At 39.2% G+C, this 12,182-nt stretch overlaps 1 protein-coding gene across 30 annotated transcripts in view; it reads right to left on the bottom strand.

Annotated features, from left to right (window-relative positions):
• The window catches only part of CELF1 (CUGBP Elav-like family member 1), a 76,049-nt gene that overhangs the window by 32,630 nt on the left and 31,237 nt on the right, over positions 1–12,182 (bottom strand). For 15 of the 30 annotated variants that reach the window (XR_005127435.2, XM_037522269.2, XM_037522270.2 and 12 more), the window contains exon 3: positions 2,133–2,284. The exons of 5 other annotated variants lie outside the window; for them this stretch is intronic. Coding sequence is in view for 23 of the 25 variants with exons in the window: in XM_037522269.2 (XP_037378166.1) it covers positions 2,133–2,284 (152 nt within the window). In the remaining 2 variants the exon portion in view is untranslated. 10 more of the 30 variants (XM_037522284.2, XM_054699219.1, XM_054699220.1 and 7 more) reach the window with 5 other exon arrangements.

The raw sequence follows: 12,182 nt of genomic DNA, 5'->3' as shown, positions 1-12,182 counted from the left end.
ACCTATGTGCTAGGTACAAGCAAAGAAAAAAAAATCATTGAAAGATGAAAACTGGTTTGGAGTAGATTAAGGATAGTGTTACAGGTAAGGAAAGGAAGGAGATCTTGAATCCCCTGGCCCTTCCATAGTTCCTCCACCAATTCTGTGTAAAGAAATTCTGAAATAAGATATACTGGATCATATTCCCAGGCAAAATCACTTTCATGAGGAAAAACCACTGATGTCAAATCTGCTAAAGCAGTACATGTGAAAAGAAGGACTGAGAATCCAAGAAAGAGGTGGCAAGTACACACCATTCTCAAGAACTCTCTTTTTTCCAACTCTGGTATTTTGGTGTATGATGCCTATGGGAGTGGCCTCGGGTACTTGTAATAATGAGTTGATGGATAACTTGGTTGTGACACCCGAGGCAGCCTGGTCTAATAAGCCAAAAAGAAAAAAAAAAAAGGAGGTATCATTAAACTTGCATTTTCAGGCCCAAGGCTGACACCAAAAGTCCTCCAGCAAGTCAGTTATAAATTCTCTCAATGAGGTTTGTCACCTGAAAAACAGGGGCTGTAGCATATGCCCAATTAGCTTCACAAAATTTCTCTGAAAATGATGACTAAAAACATGCAAATTCAATTGGAAAAAAATGATATGCAGTCTACTCCCTGATTTACTCTTCTCAGGATGACCTGCATTCAGTCTAATAGTTCTCAATTTTTGGTGTACATGAAAACCACGAGATGGTTTACATACAGAATCTTGTGTCCTATTTTAACATAAGATTTCTGGGCATGGAAAATCTGCATTTGTATGTTTCAGGTGATGTTCACAAAGTGGGCCATGGTCAAGACTTCATGGGATACTAAGTTAGCTAGTCCAACATCATATAACAAGAGAAAACTGACTATATCTAAGGGTTGAACACAGGTAGTGGCAAAGTATAGAGAAAAAGTGTTTCAATCAAAAATAATCTCAGCCACAAAGTCCTACATCTAGGGATCATATATCCAGTACATGGGAATATTTCTATTATGCATTAAGTTTTTAAGACAACATTCACTGTGGTTTTACCTATTAAAGAACTCTCCTAAAAAAGATACATGTAAATTATCATTTTGGAGAAGGCATAGGATCCATTTCAAATAAAGAAGTCAGCTATCTTTGAGCTCTGTCCCCCCAACTTCCTCAAAGAACCATTTAGAATCTGCTATTATCCACACCTGTTACACCTAATTCAAGATAGACTTATTTGTACATGGAGGCCTAAACTCAAAGATTTGCAACTATCACCATTATCTAGAAAATAGCCTACTATTTAATATTCTAGGTTTTGAATAATCTAAGTATCATTTGTTTGAGGTTCCAAGACACTTTAAGCCTGATTTAAGTTACTGAAATCAGATTTGGAAATGTGCTCTTCTCCACAAAGCCTAGGATCCAGACTCCCTGTAGCTACAACTCAGCACCAGCATTTTAGTACATACTATGCCAATATTGCAAAGTGATGAGCTTTCTCATTCCTATATTGAAAACCTAGGCATACTGCTAATTAAGAAGGATCAATTTGGTTGGCTTTTGGGGGGGATGTACCACTGATGACCCCCAAAATGTATGTATTGTGTTGTACTCTCAGTGAAACTGGGGAGAGGGGATGCCCCAGGTTCAGGATTACCGTTTATATGTCAATACAGCATTTTGTACACCCTACCTACCAGTTTCCTCTATGATAAAAGTCTAACATTTTGATCATTAAAAACAAAAATAAAACAAAAATTTCCCAAAATATAATCTGAAATTCTATAACCAACCCAAAGCAATAAAACTACTGTTTAAAAAAATTATCTTAGAATCTATCATATGTGAAAACAATATAACCTGAGGGACTAGAGCCAGTACACTTGAGTTGATATTACCGGTCATATTTCAAATGCACCCTTATGTACAGAATTAGTTATATAGCTTTGAGGAGATAAGCAATAATGAGATAAAATCAAGACTACAAGAGAAAATAAATAACAGTGTGAACTTTGGACACCTTATCCAATTTTTTCTTCCCTCTTTTAAGGAACAAGTTTCATCAAATAACAAAGAAAACCTCCCAGTTTCTCTGCTTATGATAAAAATGAGACAACAAAAATACTTACACAGGACTGGAATTCAAAGAGCAATGATCCACCATCATTTCTGGAAGGAAATCCAACTTAAACGCAGCCATCACCTCACTGTCCCCTTCAGAAGCCAATGATATAAACTTGCTGCACTTGTCTGATCCACAAATATACACAGCTTTAGCTTCCTGGGCCCCACAAAAAACACAAAGTGGAAACAGGAGCTCAGGGAAACCAGCAATAAGTGCCACAAATACAGGCAGGACTGGGGTAGGGAAAGGGAGTATTGGATTAAAAGGGGGATGTGACCATGTGAAAGGAGGCTCAGCCCGGCACACAATGAAAGTGCTGATGCACCAGGCTTGTTTTGTGTGATTTTCCCTGGCGAAGCAGTACTAAGTGCACTGTCAGATAAATAGAGTGTCAGATCCATGAAGATAGCAGTGGCTAACAGAGCAGAAGAAACAGAAACTTGTTCCACATCTTCAAAACTCTTCCTGCAGATCAGTTTTTGAGGGCCTCCAAAGCCTGGAACTACCTCAAGTTAAAACAAAACAAACAAACAAACAAACAAAAAACCAAAAAAAAAAAAGCCCTCAATTCACAGGGTGTGGAAATGTTTCTGGAAAAAAGAACTGGGTTATTAGCTGTGGTGTGAACTTAAGGTTCCATGTGCCAATGACAGCAATGAGTACAGTGTTTGGGTCCAAACTAACCTCATAAAAGTCACTCAGGCATGCTGACAGCAAAGCTGGCCATCATAAACTTACTGCTCAAATACTATGCATTACCTGCACTGGCCAGACCTTGCTTCTTGATGGTGATGGACACAAAGTGTGCTACCTAGTCATTCTTCATCAGAGTGAAGGACTTCAAAAATTTCTGCTCTGGAGATATTCATTAGGTGGCACCTGCAAAGTCTAACTCTGAGTCTTAATTTCCCGGGGGTAGAAGACAGGTAATAATATCCCTTAGTACTCTGGACAGGGTACTAAGAAATAACATTTTCAGGTCTGTTTACCCTTCCTAAAGGAAAAAAAGAAACAAAAGAAAAACAAAAGCCACCACACTGATAATGAAAAAGAACCACGGCCCACCAGAGAAAAACAGTCAAATATGGTAAGGCCAGAAGAAATGTAGACAAATTTTCTGCATTCTCTGTCCTTTAAACTGTTGCTAAAACCAAGATTAATGAATGCACACATAAAAATTCTATTATGGGTGAGCAGTAGAGAGTGATATACTTAGCAGTCAGGACAGATGTGGTGCTCCTGTTCTCAATTTAGCTCCACATCCCTCCAAACAACAAATGGTGGCATTTCAATATTTAGGCTGTAACTCTAAAACTGCATCTCTGAAGGCTCCCAAATTTCATATGCCTGCTTTCCATTTTTATCATTAGGGTTGCCTTACCTCAAAGATTTCACTTCACTCAAGCTCAGTTCACAACACAGGGTACATTGAAAAAAGGAAGCTATGTTCAGCCTGTAAAGAGGTAAATGAACAAATTCCTAAACATAGTTACTTTAAAATAGGGGGAAAAAGAAAAGAAAGGCAGCAAGTGTAAAGGTTCTATGTGAGGAGCAGTAGCTGATGCCTCTCTGCATCTGACTAAGAAGAAAGAAAGTGTGTCTTCTGTGTGTATCTAGGGATAATCATTCAAAAATCTAGAGCTGTAATTGCAATGAACTACTTTTTCTATTTTGCCAGAGACCCTCACTCATGTGATCTATTACTTTAGAGTTAGAAGTGGCAGGGACTCTCTTCCATCCTATTACAGGAAGCAAAACCAGGCTGCAATAAGAGGAGAAGACTGTGCCATCAGCACACAGTATATAGCTCACCATGCCCTGAATGCCAGAAAGCAGAGGGTGGGAACCCTAGCAGAGATTGGTAAGTGCTACTGATTAAGTCTGCTCTGATTTCGCCTATGTACACTGGAATTGATCAACTGCCTCTTCCTACAGAAAGTTACCAAGATCGAGGATAAACTGTGAGGTGTGTCAATAACCAAATCAGATGTTTTAATTCAAGGATTCCTTTAAAAATGAATTAACAAATTTAAAGAATCCCATTGGTTATTGTATGATTTTATTACTTACTGAAAATAAATGACTTCTGATTTTATCCCTATATTTGTTTTAAGATTTATTTATTCTATGCATATAGGAACTGGGGTGTAGGCCAGAAGTGCAGGGAATGAGAGGATTCACCAGAGACAGAGTGGGGAGCAGAACAGGCAGACTGACTGAAACACAACACTGAGGGGAGCAATGGGGAGACAGGAGAGAACTGCTGTGCCATGTGGGTCAGCTCTCTGGCCAGGGATCGAACTCGTGTTGCAGTGGCTGGTGATAGCTTGATAGCACTGTGTCTTTACCCTTGTGCCACCAAGGAGGCCCCCTATTTTAACCAGAATTAAACCTATCAGTATAAAGGACTTAAATGCAGACTTTACTGGGCAGCCAGGTACTGCTCAGTATATGAAAATGGAAATTTTTTCCAAGTAAAAGTTGGGGAAGTACTGATTCAGAGTAATGTTTTAAAATCCATCTTACAATTTATAAAGCAACATTTCTTTAAAACCCTACAAAATGAAAATGTTATTTCATGAAGTAGCAGTGTTTCTCTTTAGGCAGGTCACAAAGAGTTATCTCAGTATAATTAAATTCAACATGCTTTTAGGGGAAAAAAAGCACAGAAATTAATCACAAGTCACTCAATTTTAGAAAAGAGTTACAGAGTTAAGTGATGATAAAAACAATTATGGGAATAAAGAAATGCAAATGTTATGGGGAAATTAAGAAGTAGAATTCAAAGTTACTCACAGAAAACTGCCCATAAATTGCTTTTAAAATTTCTTGATCAGAAACACTCTCCAGATATTCCCCACAAGATACATAAGGAAAAAAAGAGGTAGGCAATAAGGCTTAAACCAAGGGCCTGCTATACAAGGCAGCCTTAACTTTCTCTCAGCTGCTCTGACCACCTGTCCTCTCCTTATGACTTAACATTCAAGGTTTCCTTTTCTTTCCCTAGTTGTCTCAGTTTTCTTTGCCTTGACTATTCTCCACTTCTTTTCTAGGGACAACAATCCAAAGTCTTTTTATGTGAGGGTAGGGTCAGTCAGTCTCCTATAACATTAAGAATCCAACAGATAAGGGACACTCTCAAAAGAATAGCACATTTAGAATCTCAGAATAGAAATAAACAGTTTAAAAACTGGGTTGGAGGAGAGAAATGCTAGAAATCACAGCATTTGTTTTGTCAAAGGAGTGAAAGAGCAAAGAAAAGCCTAGCTGAACAAAAAGCCTAGGTGTGATGTGTAAATGTCAAGCTGTCCATCTTAACAGATATAACAAGGGAGTCAGACAGGTGAATAGATTTTACATTTCACCCAAACCAATTGTTTTATTTTTATGTTTTTTAAAGATTTATTTTATTTATTTATGCATACAAGAGCTGGGGTGTAGGTCAGGTGTGTGTGTGGGGGGGTGTGTGTGAGAAGATTCACCAGAGACAGAGTGGGGAGCGGAACAGGCGGACTGTCTGAAATACACTGCTGAGGGGAGGAGAGATCTGCTGCACCATATGGGTTAGCTGCCGAGCTTCATAGAGCTGAGACTTAACCCCTTGCGCCACCAGGGAGGCCCAATTTAAGTGTTTTAAAGGACCAAAGTATAAAGTCTGTTGTATGAGCATACAGGGAACTAGACCTTACACTAAACTATAAAAGGGGACCTATGTCCCCTTGACCATCAATCTACATAAGGAAAGCTGCCAAAATCTAGGGAAAAATCATAACCTCAGACAGTTAAGTACACTGGTTATTTTCTTCCCCAAAGCATCTGTCAGTTGGATATAAGGAATGTATAAAAGAAGCAAGCAACTGATGATGGCACTTGAAAATAACCAACCAAAATTACTGAAAATTTAAAACCTTTGTGGACTTGAATTTCACTTAAAAAACTGAGAACTTCTAATGCAGTTTGTGGGGTTTCTAGAGCTCCCAATCCAGTGTGTTGCATGTGTGAAAATATACTGACTAAAACCAGTAATTATTGGGCCTCCCCGGTGGCGCAGCGGTTGAGCGCTGGGTTGCGAAGCTGCCCGCGACCTCTGCGGCGCCAGTTTGATCCTTGGCTGCTCCCCGGCCACCAGAGGAGGGTCCCATATGGCGCGCAGACCTCTCCTGCCGCCCGCTGCTCCCCTCAGCAGTGTACTTCAGTCCTTCTGCCTGCTCTGCTCCCTGCTCTGGCTCTGGTGAATTCTCTCACCCTCCCGCACTTCTGACTGTACCCAGTGCATATATAAACAAAACAAATAAATAAATAAAAACATGCCTCTATTAAAAATAAATAAATAAATAAAACCAGTAATTATTTCCGTGGCTTGTCACTTTTTACTCTTTTGCAAAAATGTGACAATCATATGTATTTATATGTTCATACATTTCATATATAAATATGTATTAAAAATTTTTTGTGAGTTTCCAGTAAGAGTCTTGACAATGATAGCAACTCACTTGCTGAATCAACTAGACACTTATAGCAAAAAAGTCTGGACAATGACAAAATATCTGAACTTAAAGGGTAGTCTTAAAGAAACAGAAATGTTGCAAAAAGTTTCCTATTTAAATCTAAAACCACAAAGACAAAAACCACTAAGATTATTCATTGTATGTAAATTGGCTTACCTAGGACATTATTTATCATATATGGTTTACTGAGAGGATACAACAAAATTAAAGGGAGGAAAACTACCATCTCTTTGGGAAAAGTTTTCCATTTCCTCCCTCTATCCTTAATCACTTCTATCTCCTTCCCCATTAGTGTCAGAGAAGAATAGGGAAAAAAAATCCCTCTTCAGTACTTAGTGCTCTCAGCAAAAGTATAAGCTCAGAGCCTCCCATGGAGTTTCTACAATTAGTAGTGTTCTGTCAAATTGTGACCACCCTTCAAATCAGGTCATACTTTCAGACCCCAAACTAGTTCAGTAATGTAATTCTTGGTTGGTAATAATATACAATAAATTAAAACTTTATTTAAATTCCAAGTACTAACTAAAAAATCAGTATTTTGAAAAGTCCTGGTTCCAGAAGGATAACAGTATCTTATCTTCTGTGTGAACTCCACCTGGGGTCTCCTGGCTATTACATGGGACAGGAAATGTTAACTGGAGAGCTGCTCTCAGTGAAGTACTGCTTCTACCCACCGGCACCCGTCACACCCAACTGGCCTACAGTTAGAACTAGGCAACAGCTAGTTGGAGTGGGAGATAAGCTTACCTTAGGAAACAGGAAGGAGCAAGAGATGGGACAGGGCAAGAAAAGAGCTCTAGCTTTCTAAGAACAGGAAATTATATCCCATAATATAGAAAAAAGCCATCACCTTTTTTTTTTTTCTTCTTATCTGCACAACAGGCCTCATGCAAGAAGGTTAAAAAGATGACCACAGAACACACCCATCCAGCAGTTAAGCCCATACCTGTAGCTTTACACCTCCCTCTCTGGACTATTTCTGTCTTCACTCTAAAAAAACCAAGGAAAGAAAAATAAGTGGGCCATGACTACATTTCTCATAATTCCAAAGAAAAGTCCCTTTGTCACCAGGGGCTTAAGGTTTTTTTTTTAAAGAGCCCCTCCCTTTCCCATTTTAAAAGAACACAATAACTTAAAAATAAACTACATTTAACATTTCAAAAAGCTACTTTAAAGACACCAACTTTTAAGAGAAGAACCAAAGCAGTAAAATGTTTAAAAGAGGCTTACCCCTAAATATCACAACAAATACCTAAACAATGACTAGAATATATGAGACTTCATTTCAGTACATCCAAGTTACCAGAAAAATCATTTTTAGCTTCTGCTTTTGGATGGGAAACTACAAGAAAGCTAAAAGCTCTATATCATTCTTTTAGCAATTAAAGATCATGTTATTAATGTGAAGAGGTCATGCTACTTTAACAAAAGCAAATTTCCTGAATGCGTAGGTGCCAGGCATAAAAACTCTTCAAAGGTAACTAAGTTCCTGTCTATGTGAAGTATCTTGCTGGCCCTAGGACAGTGGTGAACCACTGAAATCCCAAAATTCAAAAGACGGTAAAGTAACTGGAGGTAAAATCAAAAAGAGGAACCACAAAATCAATTTGTTTTATTTTTAAACATTATTGAACAATCTTACAAGTAAAGATTGATTCTATAATGTTGCCCCAAATCTTACAAACTTCCAATCTACACCTCCTGCCAGCATACTTCTATCTGCCCTGGCTACAGATAGAGAACTGCTGAAAGTCACCAAGGACAGAATGTACTGGCAAGTATAAAAAGAATTATGAAATACAAAGCCAGAACACACCTATAAGAAACTATAGTTTACCCACCCTCCCTGAAGACAAAGATGTTTCTTGACTACCATGAAACAGGTGCCTACATACCTAATAAGACTTTCCATATGGATCTAACTAGTTTTTAATTTTGTTAATAATGATGCTTCAAATCATTTTAAGGCAAAGTCTTAAAACAAGGAAAAAATAACTTCTAAAGGCACTTATTTAGAGCTGCCTACCATCACTAAAACCTATAAAGAGGAAAGGAACTTACATTTGGTAAATTCACAATACTCTATACAATCCTATCTCATTATCACCATTTTAAGGTAGGAACTACTTTAAGAATTTCTGATGGTAAAATAATCTGCATGAGAGATTCTAATCTTAGAGCCCATAATCCATATCTCCGGAGAAACATGACCATCATCCAGGAGATATAAACTTTGTAAGAGGGATCTGGAGAAGTAGTTACCTTAAAAAGCTGAGCTTGGGCCTCCCTGGGTGACACAAGGGGTTAATAAGCTCATCACTGTGAAGCTATCCGCAGCCTCTACAACAGGAGATTGATCCCCAGCCTTCCAGGGGGCTACCCACTTGATGCAGCAGACCTCTCCTGTCTCACAGGCTGCTCCCCTCTGCAGTGTATTTCAGTCAATCCGCCTGTTCTGCTCCCCACCCTATCTCTGGTGAATCCTCTTGCTCCCCACACCTCTGGCCTGTACCCCAATTCTATGCATAAATAAATCTTTAAAAAAAAACTTTAAAAAATTAAATGGGTATCAAATCTGAATAGATAATTCAAAGTGGATAGCCACAAAGCCAAAAGATACATGAAAAAATGTTCATCATCTCTTTCAATAAGGGAGATGCAGTTTGTGAAAACAACAGTGAAATGAATTCACACATGAGAATGACTCGTACTAAAAAGATCCCCCCAACAAATGCTAGAGAGGATTCAGAGAAAGAAACCTATTACATTGTAGATGGAAATGTAAAGTGGGGCAATCATTTTGGAAAGCAATCTGCATGCACGTTAAAAACTAAAAATGGAGGGCCTCCCCGGTGGAGCAGCGGTTGAGCGCTGGGTTGCAAAGCTGCCCACAGCCTCTGCGGCGCCGGTTCGATCCCCGGCTGCTCCCCGGCCACCAGAGGAGGGTCCCACATGGCGCGCATACCTCTACTGCCGCCCGCTGCTCCCCTCAGCAGTGTACTTCGGTCCTTCTGCCTGCTCTGCTCCCCGCTCTGGCTCTGGTGAATTCTCTCACCCTCCCGTGCTTCTGACTGTACCCAGTGCTTGTGTAAATAAATAAATAAATCTTTAAAAAAAAAAAAAAAAAACAACTAAAAATGGAAATACTATATGACCCACCAATCCAACACTTGGGTATCTATTCAAAGAACATGAAATCATCAAGTCAAAAACTTATATGCTCTACAGTGTTTACTGCACCACTATTTACAATAGCTAGCACATGGAAACAACCTAAGTGCCCAGTGATAAAGAACTGGATCAAGATGTGGTATTGCCACACAATGGAATATTATTAGGGAAGAAGAAATTATGAGTTTACAGCTAAAGGCGGTATTTCCGTGTAGTACAGCAAGTCGGAATGACACATCAATATTGGACATTTACATTGTAGATGCTTTGACAAAATAAGTACCTATAAAAAGTGAGCAGACACTGGGCCTCCCCTAGTGGCGCAGTGGTTGAGCGCGGGGCTGCGAGGCTGCCAGCAGCCTCTGCAGAGCCTGTTCGTTCCCCGGGCATGGGCGAGGGTCCCACAAAAAAAAAAAACAAAAAACAAAAAAAACAGTGAGCAGACACTGATGATATTTCTGACGTTAAAAGGGAGTGGGAAGAAAAAGGCTCAAAGGTACATAAGGGGTTGGGGGGTGCAGTAAAAACCAAAAATAAATTAAAAACTTTAAGTTTTCTTAATAAAAAAAAATCTTCTAAATAATGTATCCTGCTATACAGCTAAACTCACTAGAAAACAAAAAAATATCAAGGGCCATCAAGTTGAGTTTGGCCATTTTTCTAAGGCAAATTTTCTAAGTAAGTAAATGTCCGAAGTCTGCATTGTCATAATTCTTTAAGAAGATATGATTAGGGCAGTGAAAACTTCTTGCTCTTGACTCAGAAGTGACTGAGGAAGTTAATTATACATCTGTCAGTTTCCTCAACAACAGTGGGCTTGAGGACATGCCTCAAAAGGAAGCAAAAGGGGCCACCCCTGGTAGGTTAGGCAGTTGAGCGCAGCAATGTGAAGCTGTCCACAGCCTCTGCAGCGCCGGTTTGATCCGGCAGCCTGCGAGGGTCCCACATGGCGCAGCAGACCTCTCCAGTCTCGCGCACTACTCTCCTCAGCAGTGTATTTCGTCAGTCTGCCTGTTCTGTTCCCCGCTCTGTCTCTGTGAATCCTCTCACCCTCCCATGCATCTACGCATCTGGCCTGTACCCCGGTACTTTTATAAATAAATAAATCTTTAAAAAAAAAAAAAAAAAGGGAAGCCAAAGGATATACAGATTATAACCAAGCCTCCTTCCCTCGCTTCCCCTTCAACTGAGGTAACATTGCTTTACAACACTGTATGTGGTTTAAGGTAGAGGTTCACACTTCTTCAGATGGATTACACCACACCCACCACCAAAGCACCCATAATCCCGTAATTCAGTAGACCACTGGGCTTCTACTACCTACCCTCCCCCTATAGCCTTAATTCTACAATCATATATCAGATTGTTTTGGTTTTGCTTTGCTTGTTCCTTTGCTTTGCTTCTTCATAGTCCACATAAGAGAAATCATCCAGCATTTGTTTTTCCTCTCCTGACTTATTTCACTTAACATAATTCCCTCCAGTTCCATCTACATGGCTGCAATAGCAAGATATCACTTCATAGTTTAGTGTTATTACATTGTGTATATACACTACATCTTCTTTATCCGTTCCTCTGTATTTGGCCACTTAGGTTGTTCCCCTAGCTTGACTATTGTAAATAAAGCTGTAGGGAACACAAGAGAGCATCATCCCTTCCAATTAGGGTTTTTGCATTCTTTGTTTAGATTCCAAGGAGTGGAATTGCTGGATCAGGTGGTATATCTATTTTTAGTATTTTGAGGAAACTCCATATTGTTTTCCCTAGGGCCACTGTACAAATTTCTAATTGGAAGAGAAAAACAACAAAAATTACTTGGGATAGTTCTGCTCCTTTTAAAAATGTTATACCTTTAACATCAGTTGCAATGCCTTCAATGCATTGCATTTTTCCTATTATTATATTTCTGGTTAAATATGAAGGTTTGCTTACAGTTCTCTGAAAAACTGCCCTTCTGTATTCCATCACCTATGAAGCCAAGCAACCAGATAAAACAATCATCAACTGGGAAGTTTTTGTAGCTAGCCCAAGCTCATTACCATGCACACTGCACCAGAGATTGGTGTTAAAATCCAGCAAAGTTTGCCTGAAGTAGCCAATCTACCTATCTTCCTTGGGAACCAGAAGCAGGGCAACATAAATTGCCATCAGATTTTAATTCAAGATCCTGAGCATATATATCACAATTAATAGTGAGCAGAATTTACTTCAAAGGCTAACACATCAAATGAAATAAAATGCATAAAGCAGTCAGAAATAGGTGAAAGACCCAAAACTAAATGACTGTAAAGAAACTAACTGCTTTGCTTACTATAAAATGGGGATGACTGGGCCACCCTGGTGGCGCAAGGGGTTAAGATGCAACATATGAAACT

Source organism: Talpa occidentalis, unplaced genomic scaffold (genome assembly GCF_014898055.3).
Source record: "Talpa occidentalis isolate TD23 unplaced genomic scaffold, MPIMG_talOcc4v2.1 talOcc4.3, whole genome shotgun sequence".
Lineage (NCBI taxonomy): Eukaryota > Metazoa > Chordata > Mammalia > Eulipotyphla > Talpidae > Talpa > Talpa occidentalis.
Note: the sequence above shows the minus strand (reverse complement) of the source record. Positions and strands in the feature narration are given on the sequence as shown.